The sequence below is a fragment of the Triturus cristatus genome, chromosome 7 (genome assembly GCF_964204655.1).
Source record: "Triturus cristatus chromosome 7, aTriCri1.1, whole genome shotgun sequence".
Lineage (NCBI taxonomy): Eukaryota > Metazoa > Chordata > Amphibia > Caudata > Salamandridae > Triturus > Triturus cristatus.
This window is the reverse complement of record NC_140590.1, coordinates 1,480,577,553-1,480,605,483: the sequence shown is the minus strand read 5'-3', so window position 1 is coordinate 1,480,605,483 and position 27,931 is coordinate 1,480,577,553. Positions and strand designations below refer to the sequence as shown.

Genomic DNA, 27,931 nt, shown 5'->3' with positions numbered 1-27,931 from the left:
TTGTATGGTTTTTTAAATGCTAAGTTACTTTACGCCATTTGTGGCGTGCGCGCCCACTTAACGCAGTTCGTTCCGTGCGCACACGGTGCGCTTCGCGCACCGCGTGCCCACGTTACGCTAGATGGGCCATGGACGCACGATGCGCTTCGCGCACCGTGCGCACATGGAGGTCATATGATGAGCATCGTTGTGACAGGTAAAATATATGTTTTGTTTATCTCTGATGTGCCATGCACAAAAGGTGCCCTTCGGGCACCTTTTGCACACGGGGTGGGGAGAATGTGGATATTTTTTTTTTTTTTTATTATTTCTTACCGTACGCGTACGGTAAGCGTAATCGGCGAAATTTGCGAAAAAATTAAAATTGCCTTTTTTCACTTGGGGGATCGTTGGGGACTCCCTCGACATGGCTAGGTGCTTGGGAGCTGTGTAAACAGCCCCTTTACATGATTTGCACTTTGTTTTTCAACCCCCTGTCAGAGTGCGAGAGAGAAAATGGCGGCCGCCGCTTCCTGGTTTCGACCGATTCAAATGTTTACTAAGATCTAAGGGCCAATCAGAATCGCGCTCGCGCACGCCACCGTACGCGTACGGTAAGCGCACCGTAAGCGCACCGTACGCTGGCTCAGATATATATATTGATTTAAAGGCTATTTTCTCAGAATCTACTGCACAGATTTACACCAAACCTACAAAAGGGACTTCCTTGACCTGAGGACTACCTCTCTGCCAAATTTCAAGTAATTCAGTTCAGCCGTTCGGGCTGTAGCTCGGACTAAAGGTCCTATGGAAAAATGCATGGGAAAAACGCGTTTTGGGACCTCCCTTTTATCTCAGCCCCCGCTTGACGAATCCCCCTGAGACTTTCAGGGTAGGAGCGAAGCGTAGCGCCCCATTAGTTTTGAAAATTTCACGAGGATTCGTCGACCGGCGCCAAAGTTATTCCAAATAGAATGTTACGGTTTTCCTATGGATAGAGGGTCCTAACTATAACTACCTACTGGCAACCGCCAGTAGGTAATATATATATATATATATATATATATATATATATATATATATATTACCAACTGGCTGTTGGCAGTAAGTAGTTATAGTTATGACCATGTTTCATTAGGAAAAGTGTTTTTTGACTTGCCTATATCCTTGGTGCCATTTGCCAAATCTTCAAGAAGCTTTCCGAAAAAGGTCCCCTGGTGGTTCTAGTTGTGCATGAAAAGTTTCAGGGTTATGCATTAAGCGGCAGCTGACTTCGAGTAAAAGAGAGGGGTAAAAAAAAGTGTACGTTTCCCATGTCAATTCCCATAGGGGCTTTAAACATGGCTGGTGCCCAAACGGCTGGACAGGATTACACTGAATTCGGCAGAAAGGTTGCTTTTGGGTCGCAGATCCTGCTTTCGTTTATTTGATTTGAAAGGAAATCTCAACTTGTATAGCTATGATCGCAAAGCCTTTGCAAATAATGACGAGCTTGTGCAGAGATCTGCAGAGCTCTGATTGGCTGTCAACAGTTCATTTGAGATGTCACCAGTGATGCCATGACTGATGTCACCGACCATGTCATGAGTGATGTGAAAGGTGAGGTCATAAGCAGTAAAGGGAATAAGTTACAGTTTGCTCAGGTATCTATAACTGCTGAATTTAACTGGTGTTGTGTAAGTGAAATCTGAGCCTTACTATACCGTATACACAACAAGACCTGCCCTGAAAAATAATTTTTTGTTTTTATAAGCACAGTGAACACATCCTAATCAAAGACCCTGGCTCTTTCAAACCTATTATGTTTTACACCATGTGCACGGCAATATTTGCCATTCGCCAAACGGGTCTAGTATCACTAGCTCATGAGACTCCTAAATGTCTAGGTGTATTTACAAAGGTGTTTCCCTGGTAATCTGTTTCCCAAATGATATGTGTGAAAAGGAAAACTCGACAGGACCATATAGTGTGGTACCTGTTCAAATGCCACAGAGAAAGAAGTGCAAAAAAGTGTGGGGGCCAGCAGTGCCTCACGGAAGTAACCCCAACGAGGATGCGCAGACAGGTACTCGCCTGCTACCTCACGTTCTCATCATAAGCAACTGCCGCCCAAAAGGAATAAATAAAAAAACCTCATGTCAATCCTAATAACTAGTGTCGAGTGGAACTAATAATCTAATCTGTGTCTATGTTCCAAAAATAATAATGATGTGAGTGTCGACCCCAAAACAAGGAAGACTGAGTCTGATCAGGACCCACGTCACTCCCAATTAAAACCGGGCAAGACTACACTGGCTATATGAAACTTTATTCTGTGCTGTGTGTCTGCCCAATAAAACCAACATGTTTCGTTGCCTGTTTAAATTAGCGGCAACTTCTTCAGGGCTAGGGTCGACTGGCCTCTCTGCGTTGCTAGTTCTGACCAGTATTCTATCTGTCTGTACCGTAAGGGTTGCTCACTTTCAGCATACCTCAACCCTTGGTATAGGTAGGTGTGTACTACCTCGAATAGTCCTGGACTGCTTGCCCACTGGCCGCGGATTCGCGTTTCTCGTCAGCATGGCAATCCGGATACTTCTCAACCTCCATCCTTACTATACCGTCCCTGTAACCTTTGGTTTTTTCAAGGAAAGCAAAGTGCTCTCACTTGGTCAAACCGAGCACATTTGTTTTCTATGGGATGGTCCACCTGAGGAGTTAAAGTAAACGAAGAGAAGGAGCCAGCACTTCATTTTTTAAAAAAATTCAGCCGGATTCAGGGATCCACAGTTAATCTATCCGAATTTCTTATTTTTTATAATGCTTTTTTTTGGCCCTGTGGGACCCCCTGAACAGGCTCAGGGGGTCAGGGTGTTTCTACCCTGCCCCCTTTTCTTGTTTTTCACATTTTGTGCTCGTGATTCAGTTCAACTGAGTCACAAGATGGCTGACAAAACTTCCTGGTTTGAAATGCATGTTTCCACCACGGCCACAGTTGTATATCTGAAAAAGCTTTACATTTCTCAGGAACGGATTTATAGCATTTAACAACAAGAGTGCTTTCTGGACCAAGAGCTACAGCTTTCCCGAATTTGCTGTAATTCCGTTTGGCAGTTCGGGATGTTGCGTTAACATGGAGAAAAAGCAGTTTGGCACCCTCCTTTTTCTCTTTTTCCTTAGCCCATTAGTTTTATCATTTTGTGAAGATTCGTGAAATGGCGCCAAAGTTATTGGTAAATCAATAAACGCTTTTCCTATGGAAACTAAATCCCCACTATAACTACCTACTGGCAAACATCTGTAGGTTATATATATATATATATATCACTGAAAAAACCATAGGTTTCAGGGGCGTTATAGTTACCTGGACTTTTCACTCGTACAAAACCATTGAAATTCCCCCGTTTTAGTTAGTTCAACTAATTATAACTCACGCGCTCGCAATGCACTGCTGATGACGTCACATATTACATCACTCATGACATGGTCAGTGACATCACTCATGACATCACTGATGACATCTCAAATGACATCACTGATGACACCACTGATGACATCATCCAGTGAATGTGTGTTTTTCTGAAAATTACATATGTTTTATATATGTATATCTCAAGGTCGATGGAAGAATAAATGGGTATATAAGTGTCTAAATGGATGATTTGTTTTTGAAAAATGTATTGCATAACTGACTGATTAAGTGTATCTTAGTGAATACATGGCGTAGTGAGTAATGTTTAAATATGTAAATATCTGTATCAGTCTCTCACTTTGTGTATAAGTAGTTGCATGGGTTGGTGAGTAGCTACATGAGTGTCTATATAGGTTATTAGTTGGTTTTTTGAGTATCAGTATGAGTGTCTGAGTGTCTGTATGGTTCGGTGGGGGGTATTACGTAGTGCATAGGTGCATGAATGAGTGACTCACTGTTTGTATGTGTTGAAGACAGCATGTATGCAGGACTGTATGGGTGGATGAGTGTGTGCATGGGCGTGTTAGTGAGTGAATGACTGTCTCAATAGTGTCTTTATGAGTAACGTGTAGTTAAAAAGATTTTCTCTTTGGACTAGAATAAAAAATTGCACCCTAGATAATCCACTTATGCCATTCTGCCAAATACAAACTATCACACTCTATATTATCACTCCAAATTAAATGTTGGAAAGTTACCACTAAGGAGATTTGTATTTAGTTAAAAAGCATCATATTGAGTTTATTAGCATATTAAAAGTCCCATTATAACAGTGGGTCACACAGAAAGAATAATGTTCTAAACACAGTGTACACAAACAGACAAATCATAAAACAAAGCTTGATCATAAAAACAAAGATTTTTTTTTTCTCATACAGGAATGACAATTAGACATTTATACAGAAGGAAAAGCAACAACTGACATTTGTAGCGTATGTGGACAAAAGCAACTGGGAAAAATTCACCCTCGTTTCTGAAGTTATGTCCCAAAACAAATTAAACCAAAAACGTTTGCGTCGACGCGTTTCGGTGGTGTAGAATCATAAAAACCACCTTCTTCAGGACTGGCAATGTGTTTCCTCCATTAGACAAATATAATGATCATTCCTAACATAAAACATAATATGAAAATTAAAAACAGAAAAAATATATAAAAACAATGTAGATACAATTTATCTAAACCCTCCAGCAGATTAAAAAAATCCAATGTTAAACATACAAAACTGACAGTCTTAAGGTTAACACTATGTCAATTTCGCTCCTTGTGTCCTAATCTTGGTTTTCCAACATCCCTTTCGGAAGCTCTGATAAAAGAAGAATAAGTCCTCATTCGTCACACTATCATACTAACATAATTAATCAAAGAAGCTTACACATCATACATCATACCACACTCATAACTGTTTATTGTATGGAGAGCTATTTGATTATTCCAAAGTCTCTCTGCCCATGTCTACCATTCTAATTCTCAATCATGATTATATTAGTACCTTTTATCATGCTGCAATAATAAGAATCACTGGCAGTGGACTTCTGGGATTGAAGACGGCCAAAGTTGTGGTGATGGTCTATTCCTATCATTAATTAAGAAGAAAGGATGAGATATCTCAGTTAGTTCGTTATTTCATGGGCCACCTTTTACATTCTTTCTCCCAAAATATATTTGGGGGACTGGTCTCTCTGTGGACTCTCACCTTACTATAATCAGGTGGGGTTTCAATCCTAATAATGGTTTGTTTTGATCAATTGGTCCCTGAAGGTGACACGACCTATATTAACGAAAAATAAGTCCAAAATATGCAGTATTAGGAATGTAGATACTAAGTATTAGGGGCTGGGTAAGGTATATCACAACCACTTACCCGCAATTTAAAAATCCCTCACACAAGTTTGTTGGGCTAGCCGTGCGTCATCTAAGAAATTGTGAATCTTGCTGAACAGGAGGATGGTTCTCTGTTCCAAGCAGTATTATTGAGTAGGCTGCACAAACAAAGAAAATAAAATAAAATAAAGATAAAAATAAAAATAAGTCACTAAGAGGCAAAAACCTATGTCTATATTCAATTAGTAGACACATATTTATCTCAAAACAAAGAGAAAAATCTTTTTAACTACATAGTTTCCGGTGCTCTGTCCCTTTGGACTTTAATGAGCCCCTCTCCCTCTTTATGAGTAACTACATATGTTTTAAACTAGTATATGTTACTATTGGTGTATATAAGTGAGTATATGTGACAATGAGATATTGAAAGAGTTCCTGTATGAATAAGTATTTGTTTCTATAAGTGATTGTTTAAAAGACTAAGTATGTGTAAGTTTCTGTAGAAGCAAGTGTGGTGGTGTGTGTATAACTGTATATGCAAGTAAATGGATGTGTAACTCTATGGATGAGTGGCGTTGTGTAACAGGATGTATAGGTGTATGAGTACATATGATGAGTGAGTACATGTATGAGTAACTGTATAGGACTGTTGGTGAATGAGTGGATGTGTATGTGGATCTTAGAATTACTGAAAAGGTTGTTGTAACTGGTATTGGTATGTCCATTGTTTTGAAAATGATAGTTTCTATTTTTGAATGTGTGTATCAAAGGTTATATTAGGGGGAGAGGAGGTCTGCTACTCTATCACAACGATGATGTCATCAGTGATGTCATTTGAGATGTCATCAGTGATGTCATGAGTGATGTCACTGACCCTGTCATGAGTGATGTAATATATGACGTCATCAGCAGTGCATTGCGGGCACGCGAGTTATAGTTAGCTCAACTAACTATAACGGGGGAATTTCAATGGTTTTGTACGAGTGAACAGTCCAGCTAACTATAACGCCCCTGAAACCTATGTTTTTTTCAGTTAAATTCTAAGGTTTTTTAAATGCTAATTCCTAACTATAACGTGCCTGAAACCTATGGTTTTTTCAGTGAATTTCAAAGGTTTTTTAAATGCTAATTTCTAACTATGCCTACAGAGATAGGACATGTGAAGAAAGAAGAAAAAACGCACAGAAAGAAAAAAAAGAAATGCAGAAAGAAGCAACAGAAGTCCTCAAAGACGAAGAAAAGTGCAGGAAGAAGGATAACGTGCAGAAAGAACAAACAGAAGAGCAGAAAGAAGCCTTGTTGCAAAATCATCCTGTACCCTCAACTTTTTCAGACGGATACTGGTGGTAACTGAGTCTGACTTACCAGTCCTAGAGCCAGTGCTATGTTAAAAGACACTCAGAATACAGTGAAAACACCTACATACACTAGGGAACACTATGCGTTGGGGTCCCCCTGTGATTAGCATGACCTCCTCTGTAAGCCCCTAGTATATAATAGGGCAGGAGATTAAAACTACCTCTTAAAACGCGCCACAGGGTGTGTTTGCACATGTCACCTCAGGCCCCGTCCCCTCCGTTCCCCACTGTGTAAACATGCCCTGTGGCCGTTTTAAGTTGGGAGATTAAGTCCCCTTGAATCCTGAGGGTCCCTAGGGTCCAACTAGACCACTAGGTACCTCTAGTAAGTGCCACAGAGCTGCGTTGCAGAGAGATGTAAAAAGGGGCACGGCCTAGACCACCTCTCTGCAACGCAGCGCAGTGGCGCTTACTGGAAGCACCTGGTGGGCTAGTTGGCCCCCAGGGTCCCTCAGGTTTGAAGGGGAATTATTTCCCCAACTTAAAACGTGCCACAGGGCTTGTTTGCACACGTTAACTCAGGCCCCGTCCCCTCCCTTCACCACTGTGTAAACACGCCCTGTGGCCGTTTTTAGTTGGGAGATTAAGTTCATTTGAATCCTGAGGGTCCCTATGGTCCAACTAGCCCACTAGGTACCTCCAGTAAGCGCCACAGAGCTGTGTTGCAGAGAGGTGTAAAAAGTGGCGCGGCCTGGACCACCTCTCTGCAACGCAGCTCAGTGGCGCTTACTGGAAGCACCTGGTGGGCTAGTTAGCCCCCAGGGGCCCTGCGGATTGAAGGGGAATTATTTCCCCAACTTAAAACGCGCCATATGGCGTGTTTGCACACGTCACCTCAGGCTCCGTTTCCTCTCTTCCCCACTGTGTAAACACGCCCTGTGGCCGTTTTTTAAGTTGGGAGATAAAGTCCCCTTGAATCCTGAAGGTCCCTAGCGGCAAAATAGCCCACTAGGTACGTCCAGTAAGCGCAATTGCAGAGAGGTGTAAAAAGGGCCACGGCCTGCACCACCTCTCTGCAACGCAGAGCAGTGGCGCTTACTGGAAGCACCTGGTGGGCTACTTGGTCCCCAGGGTCCCTCAGGATTGAAAGGGAATTATTTCCCCAACTTAAATCGCTCCAACGGGCGTGTTTGCACACGTCACCTAAGGCCCCGTCCCCTCCCTTCACCACTGTGTAAACGCGCCCTGTGGCCGTTCTAAGTTGAGAGATTAAGTCCCCTTGAATCCTAAGGGACCCTAGGGTCAAATTAGCCCACTAGGTACCTCCAGTAAGCGCCACAGAGCTGCGTTGCATAGAGGTGTAAAAAGGGGCATGGCCTCAGAACACCTGTCTGCAACGCAGCTCCCTGGCGCATACTGGAGATACCTGTTGGGCTAGTTGGCCCTCAGGGACCCTCAGTATTAAAGGGGAATTAATTCCCCAACTTACAACTGACCAGGGGGCGCGTTTGCAGAGTGCTGCAAGGAGGGGGCGTGGCCTCCGGCGCGATGCCGGTCTTTTATTTTTTTTATTTTTTTAAGAAGGAGGGCAGTGTGGCCCCCCTTCTTTTTCTAATTTATTGACCCTGGGGACCCCATACCCCAGAGCATGCACCCTCATTTTTTTTGTTGAAAAAAATTAATTTGTCCCTCCCAAGGCCTTAATCGGCCCGGGGACCCCAACCCCAGGGTCATGGCCTTTGTTTTTTATTATTTAAAAAAATAAAAATGTATTGAAACACCTAGGACATGCTGGACAAACCGTATGTACCTATCACCATGACGATTTGCTTGATATTCATTAAAAGGTGACTATGCATACAATGAATCCACGTGGAATATATTTACACCGCTAGTGAAGCTCTGACGTGTCTGACGCCCTATCGTGCATAATCCCGGCGCCCCCGCTGGTGGGTACTCTCCAAGTAGACACCCTTGTCGTTTATTTATACAAACATGGGTAGCTATTGACAGGCACATTTAATACACACGCACACCAAGCCATTCACAGGGGATTCGACAAAAATTCGACCAAACGATGCAAGAAACCCCCCTCACGGTTAATAAAACACACATCCACCGCCGGATGTGTAATACTTTTTATTTTACTCTCTGGAAAGGAGACGAACCTCACTTGAGAGTCACAGCGTGCTCCTGGCTGAGCCCAATGCTGTGTTACACCCACCAGTGCCGCCGAGTGCCACACACCTCTGTGTTGTTTTCCACCAGCTAGTGCGTATGCTATGACACTGTCTAGCCCATGTGCACTGTAACACCACCCCGTAAATATGTCATGCCACACTTGCCTTCGCACGGGTTATATTGCCCCATCTAACGTGCCTTCCTCGATGCCTATGTTATAATGCACAGTGCTATGCCATACATATTACAATCTGGGATCCATATCTTTGTCACAGTGCATATGCAACATTACACTCCCCAGCACATATTTTATATTACAACTTTAGAGACTAGTTAGGTTACATACACTGCCCTGTGCATATTACATTCCAAGGTGCATATCGCATAGCACACACTAGTGCCTGTGCTATCTCGCGCTCTCCAATGAATCTGTCATTGCGCACAATGTATTGCATATTATATTTCACGCCCGGTTCATCTTATATCACACTTTTTGGTGCATAGTTTATATCATATACTATATCTAGTTTTCATTTTCAATTGTGCTCTTAGGACTATGTTCTATATACCACTGCGTCCACATACCATTTTCACGGGCATTACATTTTTCAGAGTCCGTGCCCCTGGCCTCTGCCTCTCAACAGTATCCCAATGAACAACTAGATTGCTAACATTCTATATTTATTACAAAAGTGTGGAACGCCTGACGTCATCTTGATGTAATCAAAACTGTAATACCTAGAGCATTTCCTTTAGAAATTACATATATGAGAGGGTCTTATTTGCATCAAAATTATGGTTAGTGCTCTAAAAAACGAAAATGAGGACATATTTTCTGAGTTTTCAAATAGCGACAAAGAACTTTTAAATTACTTGTAATCTTTATGTTTTTTTATCCAGTTGACCACTTGATTAAATGTTGCACCTAGGGGAGAGGATGCGTTGTTACTTCCAGAGCTGCAGACTTTGCAACTGGGGAACCAGGTTGGAGTTTCTGCTTCAGCTCAACATTCTGTGATTCTGGTCAAATCACTTAATCTCCCCATGTCTACAACCAAAATGAATTTGATCTTGTGTGATGTAACCAATGTTCATGTAAAGCATTCCAATACCTGACAAGTCTGCACTATATAGAACTGCAAATACACAAAAAATAAGCGTTTTGCACGCACACTTCTGTCATTGGGCTACATGTGGGCTACATCTGGGTGATATTTGTGCTGTATTTGGGCTCTTTTGTCTCTGGTGGCCATCTTGGGAGATTTATTTGTTATGATTTCCTCATTTACTGCAGTCTCCTCAGTAGGAAATGCTTTCAGTTTTTTACTTTGATTCCATCAAGAAGGTATTCAGATATGTCACACATTTGCCATAAATTCTGAATGTTATCACTCTAGTTGCTCATTAGATCACTGTAGTAAAGCTACTGCTCACCACAGAACTCTGCTGCTGGTATTAAAAGTGCATGTTTCAGTCTGCATATCAGACTTTTTAAATGAAATAGAAGAGGATTTGAGAAGTCACTCAAAATGTGCCCTAATTTTTCTTTCTTCCGCACTAATCATAATTTCTATGGCAAAATGAACCCCCTCATTGTGTTCCTTTTTAAATTAAATGTTTAAAGTGTTACCAGTTTATTCCAATCAAGATGGCTTCAGGTGTGCCATACTTTTGTAATAAGTAAGACAGTAAGCGCTCTAGTTGTTCTTAAGAACACTCTGGGACATTCTGTCATTGGGCTATACTTGGGCTACATCTGGGTGATATTTGGACTACATTTGGGCTCTTTTGTCTCTGGTGGCCATCTTGGGAGATTTATTTGTTATGAAGTTTCCTAATTTCCTCATTTACTGCAGTCTCCTCAGTAGGAAATACTTTCAGTTTTTCATTTTGGTTCCATCAAGAAGGCATTCAGATGTGTCAACCATTTGCCATAAATTCTGAATGTTAGCACTCTAGTTGCTCATTATATCACCGTAGGAAAGCTACTGCTCACCAGGGAAGTCTGCTGCTGGTATTCAAAGTGCATGTTTCAGTCTGCATGTCAGAATTTGTTTATGAAATAGAAGAGGATTTGAGAAGTCAAAATGTGCCCTCATTTTTCTTTCTGCAGCACTAATCATAATTTCCATGGCAAAATGAACCCCCTCACTTTGTTCCTATATAAAGTAAATGTTTTTAGTGTTACCACTTTATTCCAATCAAGATGGCTTCAGGTGTGCCATACTTTTGTCATAGGTAAGACTGTTAGCGTTCTAGTTGTTCGTTAGAACACTCTGGGACATTCTGTCATTCGGCTATACTTGGGCTACATCTGGGTGATATTTGGGCTACATTTGGGCTCTTTTGTCTCTGGTGGCCATTTTGGGAGACTTATTTGTTATAAAGTTTCCTAATTTCCTCATTTACTACAGTCTCCTCAGTAGGAAATACTTTCAGTTTTTTACTTTGATTCCATCAAGAAGGCATTCAGCTGTGTCACACATTTGCCATAAATTCAAAATGTTAGCACTCTAGTTGCTGATTAGATCACTGTAGTAATGCTATTGCTCACCAGAGAAGTCTGCTGCTGGTATTCGAAGTGCATGTTTCAGTCTGCATGTCAGAATATTTTAATGAAATAGAAGAGGATTTGAGAAGTCACTCAAAATGTGCCCTAAATTTTCTTTCAGCAGCACTAATCATGCTTTCTATGGCAAAATGAACCCCCTCATTGTGTTCCTTTTTAAATTAAATGTTTTAAGAGTTACTACTTTATTCCAATCAAGATGGCTTCAGGTGTGCAATACATTTGTCATAAGTAGGACTGTTAGCGCTCTAGTTGTTCTTTAGAACACTCTGGGAAGCTGCAGTAGAACACAAAGGAATCAACTGACAGTCTCTGCCCTTGTTGGATGTACATGTTTTACTGAGAATGTCAGACTTCATTCTCACATGACTGAGAAAGATAATGTGAAGTTACAGAAAATATGCTCTCAGTTTAGCTTATAGATCACCTTCCAAACCTCTGTGGGAAAAGCATGAGAAAATAGTTTTCTCTCAAACATGATTCATGATATCACAGCAGAAGGCTTTTTCACATGGTAAAATCACCTTAGAACACACCACAATTCCTAAAATGAGTACGGTACCATCAACAAATGATTTATAATGTAACTAAAGTCTTAAAACCTTCTATTAACTGCAATGCTTTTTAATGAGGTGCTATCATGTATATTGGTCCCAAGATGGCTGCCAACACTTCTTGGATGAAGTACTGACAGCCAATCAGATCTCACGATGAGATGTGTGGTTAGGCTCTGCCCAGATCTATCTATCTTTTTAACTCTCATTTTCTCAGGAACTACTGAACGGATTTACACCATTTAAGCAAAAGGCACGAGTCAGAACTGAGGACTACCTCTTTGCCAAATTTGGTGTAATTCCGTTCAGCAGTTTGGGCTGTAGCTGCGTCAACAGATCCTATGGGAAAATGCATGTGAAAACGCGTTTTGGAACCCCCCTTTTTTCTTGGCCCCCGCTTGACGAATCACGTGAAATTTTCAGGATTGGAGCAGACCGGAACTGGCCAAACGTTTGGAAAATTTCGCGAAGATTCGTCAATCGGCGCCAACGTTATTCCAAACAGAATGTTGCTGATTTCCTATGGAAAATAGGTCCAAACTATAACTACCTACTGGCGACTGCCAGTAGGTAATATATATATATATATATATATATATATATATATATATATATATATATATATATATATGTATATATATAGAGAGAGAGAGAGAGAGAGAGAGAGAGAGAGAGAGAGTAAGAGAGAAACAGAGAGAGTGAGAGATAGAGAGAGATATCATGGCTATTCAACACCAAAGCTTCTTATGATTACATTACCTCTTCTGCTGGCACCTTGGCCTTGCATGAGGAATTAGGATAAAACACACACATTGCTTAACAGCTAAAAAAACAATCAGGCCCGCTGTTCACTAATCCTTTCCTGGACAGTTTGACTCATTCCTTGAAAATTACACGTGTAATACAAGTCATTGTAGCGTGTGTCTGAGCAATGTAGACATCATGTGCAAATATTATGATCATTTTTAGGGCCTCAGTTACAAGATCGCTTGCAGGAACCTGCCTTTTTGTGACGTTCTGTGACGCAAGGGCCTGCTTCATATTTACGAGGGAGCACTAAGCCACTTTTTTTTGCCTTAATGCTGTCTTGTAAATATTGCTCCCTTTAACCCAGTTTTCAGCATTAAAGGGGCTTGCAATGGGTGTTGCTGGGGCCATTCCCAGCAACATCTATGGGGGCGTTCCCAGCAACATCCATGGCTTTTTGTCACTGCCCCAGATTTACAAGAAATCAAAAATCTAAGGCAGCGCCAAAAACGTATGCTTCCCCAGGGAAGGCGTAAGGGAGGCACAACGAGGAGAAATATCTATATTTCTCCTTCTGCAGCACACATAGAAAGAGGAAAACGCCTCTAATGATTGTTTTTGTGCGGGAAGGTTTCCATTCCTGCACAAATATAATCATCCCCACAATGCAGGCACCTTTGCACAACGGTGCAATGATGCCTTTGTTAGTGCACGGCAGCCCATTGTGCCTCGGCGTTTGGGAAAAGGACAGGAATGCGCTGTTTCTGGCACATTCCTGCCCTTTCTTTTGCGTAGGCCAGCACAGCACGAAGGCCTGCGACGCTGTTCTACTGCAAAACCTCATAAATGGGGCCCTTAAATTTTAACATGTTTGTACAGATAGCACATCTATTGGGTTTAGTAGGCCGAAACTTTATACGGTCACAAGCGGGGGGCAGCAAATTGCACCATATTGCAATTTGAGATTAAAATATGACTTATCGGTTGAGGGGAGTGAAGCCTCCCAGGAAAAAATATAAATTGTGTTTTACTCACCACCAAAAGCGTGAGGAAGTACATCAGTTATCTGAGTTTTCCGATTTTATGTGTGAAAAGGAGAGATGCTCTTGTTAAAACAAGTGTTTACTATACACACTTACAGTTAGAAAAAGCAATCCAGCGGTGCTTGTGAATACCGTACACTTAGCTACTCAATGTGAGAGGTGCAGAAAAACTCTGCATTGAGAATCCTGAAATAGGAACTACTGATTTCATGGGGTACTGCAATCCAGAAATAGGGGACTATGAAGAGAATTGTGACTTAAAAATTTACAAAGGAATTTGGGGCTGATTTACAAGCCCCTTGCGTCACTTTTTTACCGTGGTTGCGTCACTTTTGTGACGTTGCGGCAGCGTAAAAGTTGTGGCCCATTTACAACGTGACGCATCTAGGGAGATGCGTCACGTTGTGAAGCCCTGAGCCACATTAAACCTGCGTCAGGTTTAATGTATGCAGGGTGGGCGTTCCGTCGCAGGAAGCCCCGTAAAAGTGACGCAATGAAATCTATAAGATTTCACTGAGTCACTTTTACGTCCATGCTGCGTCAAAACCCTGCGCCTGCTTGAAGCAGGCGTAAGGAGTGACGCAGCATGTTAGTCATAGAGCGCCCCTGAGCATTGTGAGAGTTGCGTCGTGCTTGCGACACGACTCCAGCAATGCGTGACTTTTCCATAAACAGATACGTCAGAATTTCTGACGCATCTGTCAATCTTTGCGCCATGGTGTGCCGTATTGTAAATACGGCGCATCCACGGTGATGCAAGGATCTGGCAAGTTGGTGCAGGGAAAGTGACGCATCTCTACAGATGTGTCACTTTCTTGTAAATCTACCCCTTTGTTTTTACGAACGAATTACAGCGTTTTTCTTCTGTTTTGGCTCATTTTATTCCTGCACATTTCAATAGTTTTTTTTTTTCAAGTGAAATCTGCTTGGGGAAGGGAGGCTCGGCAGCACAGCTTTACCGAAATACTCTGAGACCCGATTGGCTGAATTGGGATTGACGTAGTAGTTTTAATGAGAATCCCAGAGAACATGATGCATAAATTACTGCATGTGTTGGTTGGAAATGGTAACAAATAAGCCAATCAGTGAAAGTTCATGTACACATACAGGTGTAAATTAACATGTAATTTAGATACTGTTTTTAAAGTAGGCCTTGAATGTCAGGGTCAGATGTATGAAGTATTCTTGCATGCGCAAATAGGGTTGCGCATGCAAAAATACCTAAGGGCCATGTACAAACCCTAATTAGCGAGTCATAATTTATTTAGGTTTTAGGATTTGCGGCAAGCTATTAGGAAGGGGCGTATCAAGGGCATCCTAAAACGCGAGTCTGAGCCCCGTGTATGACTGTTTTGCATCCACAATTGCGGTTGCAAAACAGTGAGTCTGAGCCCTGTTTATGACTGTTTTGCATCCGCAATTGCGGTCGCAAAACAGTTGCAATTTACCCCCTACTTCAAGTAGGTGGTAAAGCATTCGCAAACAAGAAGGGGTCCCCATGGGACTCGTACCCCTTTGGGACTGCATGGGAAAATATTTTTTACGGGCAGGCAGTTGTCCCAGGGACCACTGCCTTCCCTTAAAAAATGAAACAAAAACGTTTCATTTTTTTTTGTAAATGCATCCCGTTTTCTGCTTTATTTAAAAGCAGTCCCAGACATGGCCACCATCCCTGGGAGGACCAGCCATTCCCAATGGGGTCACAAATTGCGAGTGGCTCATTAATATTCATGAGCCTTGCTTTTTGCGACTCCATTGGGAATCGCTAACAGTCTCTCTGACACTGTTGTACATTTGCTATTGCGACTTGCAATTTTTCGCAATTTGCGAGTCGCAAAAGCAAATCGTTGTACATCTGGCCCTAAAATCCTAAAATGACAAAAATTGGAAAACAATATGGAAATATGCTACTCCAGTCACATAAATTTGTGATTGGTCTCTGGAGTAAAGCTTTATTGTAATGGGCCATCAAAGAACCTATTTTCGATATAGTGTATAGCCTGTTGCAAAATGGATTTACACTCAATCCACAGTTCTTGCATTGCAATGTCCTCTAGACATTTTCTGTACACAAAAATTGCGATGAAAGTGAACACTGCTCGAAAATTGCCCCAAATGCTGACTTTGTACATTATTGTCTTCTTATGGTTCAAAAGTTATAAATGGAAATAGAAACCGATCAGATACCAGACACCAATGCTATTTTCCTGGGCGTTTTAATGCCAAATCTAATACTTTCTGTTAATGAAACATTATGACACTCAAAAATTCCCAAGAAAGGATATTGATTGGGTAAGCAAAACATCCATTAGGCAATTCAGCAGAAATTTAAAGGCTGTTCCTCATATGGGAAAACCAACCCTGGTGAGGGAACCTTAAATGCAGTATTCCTCTTCCGGCATATAACATGATAGTCATCGCTATTAAGCAAAATCACAAACTCTTCAATGTACATGAATGCTGGCTGGTAGGAGTGGCCCAGCCTCTCCCAAAAACTTGTGCAACTGAAATGACATGCAACTGTGTGATAAATCATCACAGCTGTGGGAAACAATTCGGCAACACCCGGATCTAGCTCGTTTGCATGTTAAATGACATAGGAGGAGAGGCCTCAGATTTTGGTCTATAAATATTAACAGCTTCGCCCCACTTGTGATCAGACTGCGCCCAATCCTGTCTGCAAGGGAGGAAGAGACTGTGCTAGAAAGTGCCAGAGAGAGACAGCAAATATGACAGGTGAGTAAAATAGAAGCTTTCAGAATGCCATCCAAGTGCCTGCTGACCAAGCAAAGGGTGTTTCTTATGAGTCGATGAGGATGAAATGGATCTTGCACTGCTTAATTTGTGCAGGTGGTTGGAGGTGGTGGGCACTGGTACTCATTTTTGGAGAGCTCATATTTTCAAATGCAACCTTACTCTGGGTGGCAGATTGCACACACATAATCAAATGTATTGATTATCCTATTAACATTGCTTAATTTGTGGTGGTGATGTTTGCAGGTGATGGGCAGCAGTGCTCATTTCTGGAGAGCTCTTCTGATTTTGTATCACCAAACATTGACCCAGAGCATGAGAGTGAAAGGCAAAAAAGTGAAACAGATGTGAAGACTGGGGTTGAAAGAAGGGATGAAGAAGAACTTTTATTAGTGAGATAAAGAAGAAGGAAGCATAGCTGGTGAAAGAAAGAGGCATGAGATGGATTAGAAGATTTCCAGCCTTCAGCAGCCCTGGAATTTAGCAGCACTGCTGTCAGGCTCCTGTTGAAAAGTTTTGGATATTTACTACAAACTTTCGGACCGCTGTGTTATGCCAAAATTGTTAACGCCGCACTCTGACATTTGTAAAATGCAGGGATGCGCCGTATTTACCAAAATATATTGCACCCCAGTGTTTCCCCTAGTGCTGACGCTAATAAAGCTGTTTAGATCCAGCACAGGAACCCATGCGCTATATGTGGCAAGGGTGCCTGTGCTGCAGGGGCAATAGGGGCCACCTTCCTGCACATAAATAATCTTGAAAGGCGATTTGCTCTTTCTATGGTAAGAGAAATGAATATTTTCTCCTCGTATCGCAAGACTAAAACCAGGAATTCCCTGGTCTTAGTTTTAAGCGCTGTCCCAGCCTTGTATATATGGGGCAGCGTCAAGAAGCAGTGGTTGTTGTGGCAGAACGGCCACTGCAACACTCATTGCACACCCCCTTTAGGCTAAGTAAAGCGTGAAAAGGTGCCTTATTTACAAGGCCACGTTAAGACAAGTTAAGTTGCTTAACACCGCTTTGTAAATAAGAAGGAGATAGCGCCACCAAAAAGTCGCTTAGAGTGATGTTCTAGTGGTGATATCCCCTTGTAAAGATGCCCCTTTGTCATTTGCACTCATTTATCTTTTTTTTAACAAATAGAAAACTATTTATACGCTACGGTTTGGAGACTCGTTTCGATCAAGGAATGCCACGTGTGCGTCTGTATGTAGGCGGACTGATTCATCTGAGGGCTTGTTGGCGTTTGTAAAGCTTTTTGTGTGGCAGGTGCTCAGCTGCTTGTTACACTGGTTAATCTACCACAACCTTTGGTTACTTTGCTGTCTTTGTGCCAGAAACAATGCTGTTTTCTTTCTGAATAAATTAGACACTTGCCGCTGTGCAAGGGGAGTGTGCAAACCGTAACTCATGGTAAGTAGGTAAGTAGCACTCTCTTTATAAAACAAATGGTACTTCAATGGTAAATATACTGATGCCTGTGTGCACATGTTGAGGTTTGTTTAATGTTTGAACTTTTCATGTCTCAACAATTCCCCTCAATATATGGTGCAGCGTTTTAACATTCCCAGAGTATGTGTGTTAATATTTGTAGGTTTTTGCAGATCGTGTAAATTTGTATTCACTTTGAAGGTTATTGTCATAGTGTAATATGTCACCTCATTGAGGTCAAAAATATCAACATACAAAAATATCAAATCCTCTACATTGCCTACCACCACATCACAGGGTAAGAATATATTTCCGAGTCTTCCCTCCACACCAACTTACCTCGAATTATAATGCAATAGAGGGGTCGATGTGTGGTTGTAAGTCAATGTTTTCAACCTCGCTATAGTGTCAAACAACCCTGTGGTGGTACATTGAATACGTTTCTTTTCACAGATGTGGAATCAGCATTCCTAGTAGTGCTTGGTGATGTCTCTCAATCTTAGGGGCTCCCAGAAACAGGCAGCTTTATTTTGGTCAATCACAAAATCTATCTCTTATTGGTACTGTTCTTTTTGGAGTGTTGTAAACGTGGTGAAGGAGATTTCCTGGTACTTAGATTAAAAACTGGATCATACACATTGTGAACATAAATTATTTTATATTGGATTTTAAAATGTTGGTGTAATCGAGACCATTTTCCCACCACCGATCAGACAATGCCCTATGTTGTGATTGACAAAGTTCCAGGTGAGGCAAATGAAAATATTCCCATGTGCAGCAAACTATTAGAATATCTGACAGACCTGTAACAAGTTGATTCCATGGGTGGATAATAGAAGTCAAAGTAACTGAAAAACAGCAACTAACCTTTAAGATTTTTTTTAAATCCTGCTCTGCTGAAAGCCCCAGCTGGAAGCAGAGACTCCCTCAGTTCTGCTAAAGGAACAGCTCAAGTTGGGAAGGGTTTTTGTTGCACAATTACAGCAATTATTTCCAGTACTACAACTACTATCACAAATACTGTGATTACAATCAGGGAGTTATCAACTGGATCTGCATGTTGGCTTTTACATTACAATCATAACTTACACACCCATTTTAAGTTGTTTTAAGGAAAAAAGATCAACATCCATCCAGTTTCGGTCACCAAGAAACAAGTTTTAAAGTTAACTGGTGAGACAAGGGCTCATCTATTTCCATTACAAGCTGTCATTCACGAGGAAATGCTGCCAAGAAAAACTCAGTTGGGCCATAAACATATGAGAAGCAAAAATCTCAGTGATCAATGGGTTGGCCAATAATTAGGGGTGGGCGGAATTTGCAAAATCCACTTTCGCAAATTATCGCGAAAATGTTAAAAATTATCGCAAACACGCGGAAATATCGCGAAGATGCGGAAGTTTTTTTCCCGCATGTTCGCGAGATTTTCTGCATGGTTGCGGCTCGCCAACTTACCCATGTGGTTGCTCGCGGGCGCGGCCATCTTGTTTTCAGTTGTCTCGCGGTGCATGATCGCGAGAAGAAAGACGTGATCGCGCGACGCATGACGTCACTGCGGGCGCGAACTGTCGCGAGACAGCGCAAATGGCTAAAAACAATACAACATCTCATGGAGAACGCGACCGGATCAAGAAAACTTGTCGGCGAACGCAGGGATCCAGGTAAGGCGATCGTGCGCGCGAGAATGTATTATTTTACAGCGCGAGCAAGAAACAAATTATCGCCAAGCTGCGGAATGCGGAAATTTTGACATTTTCGCGCTTTTCGCGGAGCGCGAAAATGTCAAATTATCGCAATTTCCGCAAACGGAACGAAATTTTATCCCAGGCCTACCAATAATCAGGATTTACGCAAGACTTGGATTGCCTCATGCATGCTTTGCACACCCATATTCAGGAGTAACTGTTGCCAAGAGCCCCAAGTGCACCAAGAGTTGTGCCAAAAGATGCTTCTGTTGCCAGTGGCACAGCACTGGTGCCATGGATCCTAATAAAAGGAAAATGAGCCGCTTGCCTTCAGATGGGTAGTAAAAGCCAATTGTAATATTAATGCTCTGCTTCCCTAGCCCATCTAAGCCTTGAAGCACTGCACGTGCTGTTGTAACTACAGCTACGCCCGCTCATACTGATGCCTGTTTTAATGAGCATCAGGCCTTGGGCGGTTTAAGACATACCTTTCCAGTGCATAGTTATATATTGTTTCACAGTGAACAAACATCGCCAGCTAATTCGGAAATAGTTTTTCAAATTTGAATGGCCCTGTGTGAACCGAAGCTTTTGGTTCTGCACCAGCAGCTTGTGTTTTTCAGGGATGCTTTAGTCACTTGCTTTTTCATAAATGATCTGATTACTTACTGGTGATCTTAAGTTACATTGGGGGAGATTTGCTAAGATGTTACGCCGTTTTTGTCTCACAAAAGTGACGCAAATCGGCGCGAAATCTTTTTTCCCGATTTACTTTCAAGTGCTAAAGGGCGTACCATGGGTGGAGCATGGGCATTCCCATTCAACCACCCAAGGTTTCTCACGCTAAACCCAATTTACTAAACAAAGTAAACAGGGTTTAGCCTTAGAAAACTGTGCTCTTTTGAAATAGGCGCAAGGGAGGAGAAATGCCTTCATTTCTCCTTATACTTTAATTTCTCTTTCCTTTTCCGACTTTGCATGTGTGCTGCACTGTACAGCGAACATACAAAGTGGGAAAAGGCCCTTCAAGTTAATCTAAGCATAGTATGTTGTACTGGAAGGGTTTTCTTTCAGTACAAAACCTTTTCTGGACTCAAGGAGACACCCTTGCACCATTGCGCAGCGCAGTCGCAAGGGAGAGGGGAGGAGAGTGCCTTATTTTAGTAAATTGGGTGCTCCCCTCCTCTCTCCTTTTCATGCAGCGCAGCATTTGCGGCTGCTGCAGTGCGCTACGTAAAGAAATGCTAAATCTCCCCCTCTGAGGCACAGTCTTCCTCATCAAGTTCCTCAGTTTAGGAGTCCTAATGTTAGGAGTCCTAACTTTACTACTCCTAAACTGAGAAAAATCCTAACTTTAAGACTTTCAGTATTCACAGAAGGCATTTAGGCGTCCTAAAGTTAGGACTCCTAACTTTACTACTCCTAAACTGAGAAAAATCCTAACTTTAAGACTTTCGGTATTCACAGAAGGCATTTAGGAGTGCTAAAGTTAGGAGTCCTAACTTTACTACTCCTAAACTGAGAAAAATCCTAACTTTAAGACTTTCAGTATTCACAGAAGGCATTTAGGCGTCCTAAAGTTAGGACTCCTAACTTTACTACTCCTAAACTGAGAAAAATCCTAACTTTAAGACTTTCGGTATTCACAGAAGGCATTTAGGAGTGCTAAAGTTAGGAGTCCTAACTTTACTACTCCTAAACTGAGAAAAATCCTAACTTTAAGACTTTCAGTATTCACAGAAGGCATTTAGGCGTCCTAAAGTTAGGACTCCTAACTTTACTACTCCTAAACTGAGAAAAATCCTAACTTTAAGACTTTCGGTATTCACAGAAGGCATTTAGGAGTGCTAAAGTTAGGAGTCCTAACTTTACTACTCCTAAACTGAGAAAAATCCTAACTTTAAGACTTTCAGTATTCACAGAAGGCATTTAGGAGTCCTAAAGTTAGGACTCCTAACTTCTATGAATACCGAAATGAGTAAGTGCCTTCTGTGAATACCAAAATGGTGGTAAATTTAGGATTTTGTCTTAAGTTAGTTCTGTGAATCGGGCCCTTAGATTCCACTTAAGATGCTTCAACTCTCCGACTTCTTTGGGGGAACCTGAACTCCCAGGGCTCCTATGCTTTTATGATTGCTTCCAGAAACCTCTGGCTAAGAGTTAGATCATGGGTTTTTTGCCTTTAAAGGGAGGCCTCGTTGTGTCAAATACGGATTTCAACGAGGACCAAGACTGCTGCAGATAAATCATTAGATAGTGAGACACATCCGCGGTGTGCCACGCCACACCCTGCTTCGAGGCACGACTGGGAAAGAAGGCAGGGAGGCTAATGTCTTCCTCTGAATGGCACCACAAAGTGGCATGTGTAATGAATACCGGATCAGGATCACTAACTGTTTCCTCCTGCAGAACCTTCAGCTGTAGCTGCCTGGCTAGTGTAATGCCTGCCAGAGTACCTGCCTTGGCTGACAACTGAGGCAAAATACCTCCTCGACAGCCTTAAATCCCAGTACAGAGGCCCAACTGGGGCAAAAGGGGCTTTAACAGTTGGACTGTGATTCCTAAACTGCCCTATAACTCAGCTGCCAATGCTTATAGGTTTGATAAGAAGTCTGGTGGTTCTTAAACTGCCTACATTGCTGTCCACCGCGGCATTAACAAAGAGATTAACAACTGATGGTTTGCAAAGTTGTGGCATTTTTCGTTTGCCAACTTCACATAATTCTTGTGAATTTTATGATTATTTCTGAAGTTTGTTAGTTTTCCTGTAGGTAGGTGGGTTTTAACAGTAAAATCTGGATTTTTGGGCTCATGTCAAGTTGTTTTGAGTAAATTAATTTGCAGCACCAATCCAGGTTGAAAGTTGAGGGGAAAACTGGTTTTAAAGTTAACTCACAAGTAGAAATACACATCTAACTATCATTCGTGAAGCAATGTTGCCAGTTTGAGGGGAAAAAAATCAAACCAAGGCATTATGTAGGAGAAGCAGCAAACAGGCAGGTCAGTGCTTGCAAAATGAAACCTCCACACACCCCTGTTAAAAGTACATTAAGAAAACCCTGTTGCAGAACAGAAACTTCAATATCCAACATGGATCATAAGATGGTTTAATGAAGCCATTTTCCTGGGTACCACTCTAATTTGGCGGGTGGAGGACCCTAGGTCTGGCAGTAGTAAACTACACCGCCATACCTACAGAGATACACCTGCCCACCAAACTCTAAATCAGCCCCTTACTGTCTAGAACGGCTTCACCCGAATGGTGTCTCTGCAGTAATACAAAGATCCGATGGGACTTCAAGATCATTACCTCAAAAAAACAATTCATTAATATCTGCCTGAGTTAATTTGATTCACCGACCCCTCACTTATTTTTTGCTTCCTAGTTCCACCTTTTAAACCCTCCCTCATCAGCTCTGCCTGTCATCACTGCTACTCTACTTCTGCCCGTTCTCTTCACATAATCCCTTATCTTCTTGAAGGCTCCGACCCAGAGCTCTCCATTCGCTGACCTACTGCTCACTATCCCTCTACCTTGGCCTTCCTCCTAACTTCTGCCTTGAATTCTGTGGACCTACCTTCCTACCCTTAAATCTTTCACTATCCTTGTATCCTGCTTTACCTTTGCCTTGCCTCATCACCTAAACTATGGGTGATATGTACAATAGAAGTGTCAGAGTGTGTTGTTAGCCTCCTGGGCTTAACGATACGCTCCACCACTTCGGAAACGCAAGGCTGCACCAATTTTACAAGAATGTGGTGCAGCCTTATGTTTCCTTCTGCGATGGCGTTAACAACTTAGCACCAATGCAGGCACACTTGCACCATAGTGCATGGGTGTCTACGTGCAGGGGAGGATTGTTTATGTGTAGGAAGGTGTCCATTCCTGCACATAAACAATCCTAAAATGCCATTTTGTAACTTTCATGTATGCTGCTTCATGCAGCACACATGAAAGTTACAAAATGGCATTTTAGAAAGGTTTGTTTATGTACAGGAAGGGGCACCTCCCTGTACATAAACAGTCCATGGCATTTTGCTTTTTCCATGTGTGCTGCACAAGGCAGCACACATGGAAAAAGCAAAAACGAGGAGAATTAATGCATTTCTCCTCGTTTCGCCAACTTAGGACCAGGATTTTCATTTTGTAGAGGTGACCACTGATACTTTCCACAAGCCCCAAAGCACATGCAGACATCCGAGCCTCCAGTGGGAGGCATAGGGAGAGAAACAAGATGTATCATTTCCAGACTCATGAACAGAAGGATGTCTCCATGAGTCCTCATTTTTTCATTTTAATCCTACTCAGTATTGTAACAGTATAGGGAAATTATATTCATGCCATTATACAGTTGGTGCTTGCGTTTGGAGTTTTGCATGCAGTCTAGTTGGATAACAAAATTATTTTAGCAAAATGTTAATGAATATCTCTTCAATTATCATCAGATGTATTCCACTATGTTTAAGAAACATTGGCATCTTTGGAATTAAGTGCATTTATTTATATAAAACTCTAACACGTAATTAAACTTATCAGATGGTTCCATGTCACAAAGGTCTCAATGCTGTGGACCTGCGCTTTTGTTTTAAAAATAAAATATTTAATATCTGTTATTTCAATTCGATCAACTGATTAGAGGGAGGACTACAACTCCCAGAATTCAAGAGGCTGTTAAACTGGAGCATTGCATCTGTGGTGACATAGAGTTATCTGGTAACCTTACATATAAATCACATACACATGTCATATTTGGGCAAATTCATTACACTTGTCTAAGAAGTATTCTCGCCTTTGTATTCTAAAACCTTTGCAGTGTTTTATCAACTTAACCAGGTTACACGTGGACTATTTGATTTTATTTACCAGCAGTCATACTTGTCCCTCTTTAATGTTCACATTTAAGTTGAACTCATGTTTGTCGTTAAGGGAATCAGTATTCCAAGCACACGTTTTCCCTTGATTACTCATAATGGATCGTCACAGAGGTGTTTGTTTGCGCCATATATTATTGGCCGTATGTATCCCCTCAAAATCCTTAATTTCCTCACTTTATATATCTCTGTTGGTTTTTCTAATGACCTTCAGTAGTAATGATCTTGGGCCTAGTTCGACCTGCATAACAACTGCAAAAAAAAAAAACAAAAAAAAAACAACTGGGAAATCTATGATCACTTCCTTCACTTCTTCATCTTCCTGCTCTAATATATTCCCTATATTGAGTTATCGTATTTCTTGCCATCTATCATTCGCCTTTCAAAAAGGCCTTCAATGACACCTGACAATGACGTTAGTGGACTGGGCCTTGCTTCCCCGTATTGTTGTTTATGGATCAGTAGAATCTGGTTGTATAATACAACCACGCATGCCTAAACCACAACAGCAAATTTACCACGAATGCCTCTACCACGCATGCCTTTACAACAAATGTTGTTGTAAAGGCTTGATTGGTAAAGGGATATGCTCGGTAAAGTGCCCTTAAGAATGATTTCCCAGTCCTGCAATCCACCCTGCCCCAGCCCTAAAAACGACCCCAAACCTAAATCCCGGCCCTCTGCCCAAAGAAAGACCTGGTCAACAGCCCCCCTGTCCTGAGCCTGAAAACTGCCCCCAGCCCTGAAACCTGCCACTCCTCCACCGCCCTGAGCTCTAAAACTGGTCTCCAGTCTTAAAAACGACCATGACCCTCCGGCACTGAGTCCTAAACCCCGGCCCCTGCCCAAAAAATGACCCCAACCACAGCCCATCCCGTCCTGAGCCCTAAAACTGAGCCCCCAGCCATGAAAACAGCCCCTTCACCCCTGCCCTGAGTCCTAAAACCCAGCCCTAGCACTAAAAACTAACCCACCCCCGCCCTGAGCCCTAAAATCCGCATCCAGCCCTAAATATCTCCTGTTCCTCTCCCCGCTCATTCGCCCATCTAGACCGCTGACTGCCTTAACCACATATATGCCTGCTCCCAATCACTCATTTTGGATGAACGCTCAGACTCTCATTTAGAGAAAGGTGGATTTGCACCAAGGTAGCCTTAAAAGTGCCATCAATGGATTACTCGGCATTCACACATTTTCGCTACTTATATTGATGCTCATGGAAGGTTGCGCCTGTTAACATCCCGCAAAAATTTTGGAAAACACAGAACGCTGTGTCCCAAGTTATTTCTTATTCAAAGCTAAATGTACTGTAATATCAAGGCCTCCTGAGGTGGTAACAGGTGATATTATTGCAATTTTTGTGTGAAACTAAGAGGCCTATTTACAAGGAGTTAACGCCACCAGAAGGTCACTTTTTTCCCGATGTTCTGGTGGCGATAACTCCTTTGCCTTATTCATAAGGCAGTGTTATGCCACTTAACATTAAGCCACTTAACTTGGCTTAAAGCCGCCTTGTAAATAAAATGCAGCACTTAGCGTGAGTGGGGGGACAAAGGGTTTTGCATTGTGCATTCCACCGTAACACCCATTGCATTTTGGCGCAGCCCCATATTTACATGGTATGGGACAATGCCAAAAATACCCCTAGGGAATACCTGGTCATAGGCAGGGGATACAGAGATAAATGGTCTATTTCTCCTCGTATTTTGCTCTTTCCACTTTCTGCAGCACACATAGATACAGCAAATCACCTGTAAAGATTGTTTCTGTGCAGGAAGATGCTCTTTCCTGCACATAAACAATTGCCCCTGCAGCACAGGCATCCCTACAAAATGACGCTAGGGTACCTGGGCTGGCGCAAAGCAGCTTTTTTAGTGCCAGCGCTAGGGGTAAGACAGGGGTACACTGCATTCTTGTAAATAAGGCGCATCCCTGTGTTGTCAAACTGCTGGAGTGTGGCGCTACCAATTTTGGCATAACACTGCGCTCCCACAATTTCTTGTGAATATGCGTGTGGGACTCTGCAGTTGTAACATGTTTATAGAAGGCAAAGTAATCATAGGTGTATAAACAGAGAGTGCCGCAAGTCTGACAAAGGCGTGCCTTGTCAGGTGTCTTGAAGAAATGCTCTCTGGATATGTTTTTTATGGAACCAGTAACTGTAAGATGGCCAGAAAGGAAGTATTTTGTGAAGAAGAGTGTGCACAGGTGGGGCAGTGGAGAGCGCCAAGCCACCAACACCGAAAGAGAAACGAGGACCAAAGCACTGCACAACGACTAAACTATTGTGGCCAAAATCCAGACTACTACAGCATCATGAAGGTACCTAAATGTAGGTGACCATAGATTTACTATTCTAAACTCCACATCTGCATTGCATACTCTACACATTTTCAAGGTACATAGATATGATGTTAAGAAGAGGAAATCTATACTATAGCCTTATAGCCCGCCGTAGCGGGCTATACCGGCTGTTAAAGGCCCGCTGCAGCGTTAAAGGCCCAAGCCGAAGGCGAGGGACTTTAACAAAGCAGCGGGACTTTAAAAGCCGGTATAGCCCTGCTGCGAAGGGCTATAAGGCTATTAGAACATTCTGCTACTAGAGGGCAGAATGTTCTTACAAAACAAAGCCTTCAGGGAGCGCGAGGGGATTGAAATCCCCTCAGGCTCCCTGAAGTCTTTGTTCACAGCCAGAGCTGTGAACAAAGACACATTGGAATGTTGGTGCTCCGGGCTTATACCAGCCATTATAAGCCCGGAGCACTCCATTGTTTTCAATGGAGCTCCCAACATTCCAATGTTCTAATATAGCCTTATAGCCCGCCGTAGCGGGCTATACCGGCTATTAAAGGCCCGCTGCAGCGTTAAAGGCCCGAGCCGAAGGCGAGGAACTTTAACAAAGCAGCGGGACTTTAATTGCCGGTATAGCCCTGCTACGAAGGGCTATAAGGCTATTAGAACATTCTGCCACTAGAGGGCAGAATGTTCTAACAAATAAAGCCGTCAGGGAACGCGAGGGGATTGAAATCCGCTCGGGCTCCCTGAAGCCTTTGTTCACAGCCAGGGCTGTGAACAAAGAAACATTGGAATGTTGGAGCTCCGGGCTTATACCAGCCATTATAAGCCCGGAGCACTCCATTGTTTTCAATGGAGCTACCAACATTCCAATGTTCTAATTACTTATATTTACTTTTATTCACAATTTGTTGTAGTGTTCGATTTTTTGGTAGCTGATATATTGACAGGACGATATTTTTCATTATGACATTGTCTTAAAACCAAATATTAAATGTTCGCTTCGACCAGCCATTTTTTGCCCTCTGGGATGCCATTGGGTAGGGTAGTGCTCCAATCTTTCGATGTAGTAATTATGAACGATTGCTCAACATTACCTGTAAGGATGGAAACCAGATCCAGTTCACCTTACAGCATTGGCACACTGCCTGTGGTCCACACCCAAGGTGCATGAAATATCTGCTTGTAAAATAGTTGCTTATGTTGCAACCAGCACAGCTGGTTGACTCATAAAATGCTCCCACATT

At 42.3% G+C, this 27,931-nt stretch overlaps 1 protein-coding gene across 1 annotated transcript in view; it reads left to right on the top strand.

The window, feature by feature from the left end:
- The first annotated feature begins 16,254 nt into the window (after nt 1-16,254).
- LOC146812217 (protein-glutamine gamma-glutamyltransferase E-like) overlaps nt 16,255-27,931 on the top strand; it is an 89,809-nt gene continuing 78,132 nt past the window's right edge. Inside the window, exon 1 of the mRNA XM_085619246.1 lies at nt 16,255-16,380. Within this exon, the coding sequence (XP_085475372.1) occupies nt 16,374-16,380 (7 nt within the window). The 5' untranslated portion in view covers nt 16,255-16,373. The remainder of the gene's footprint in view (nt 16,381-27,931) is intronic.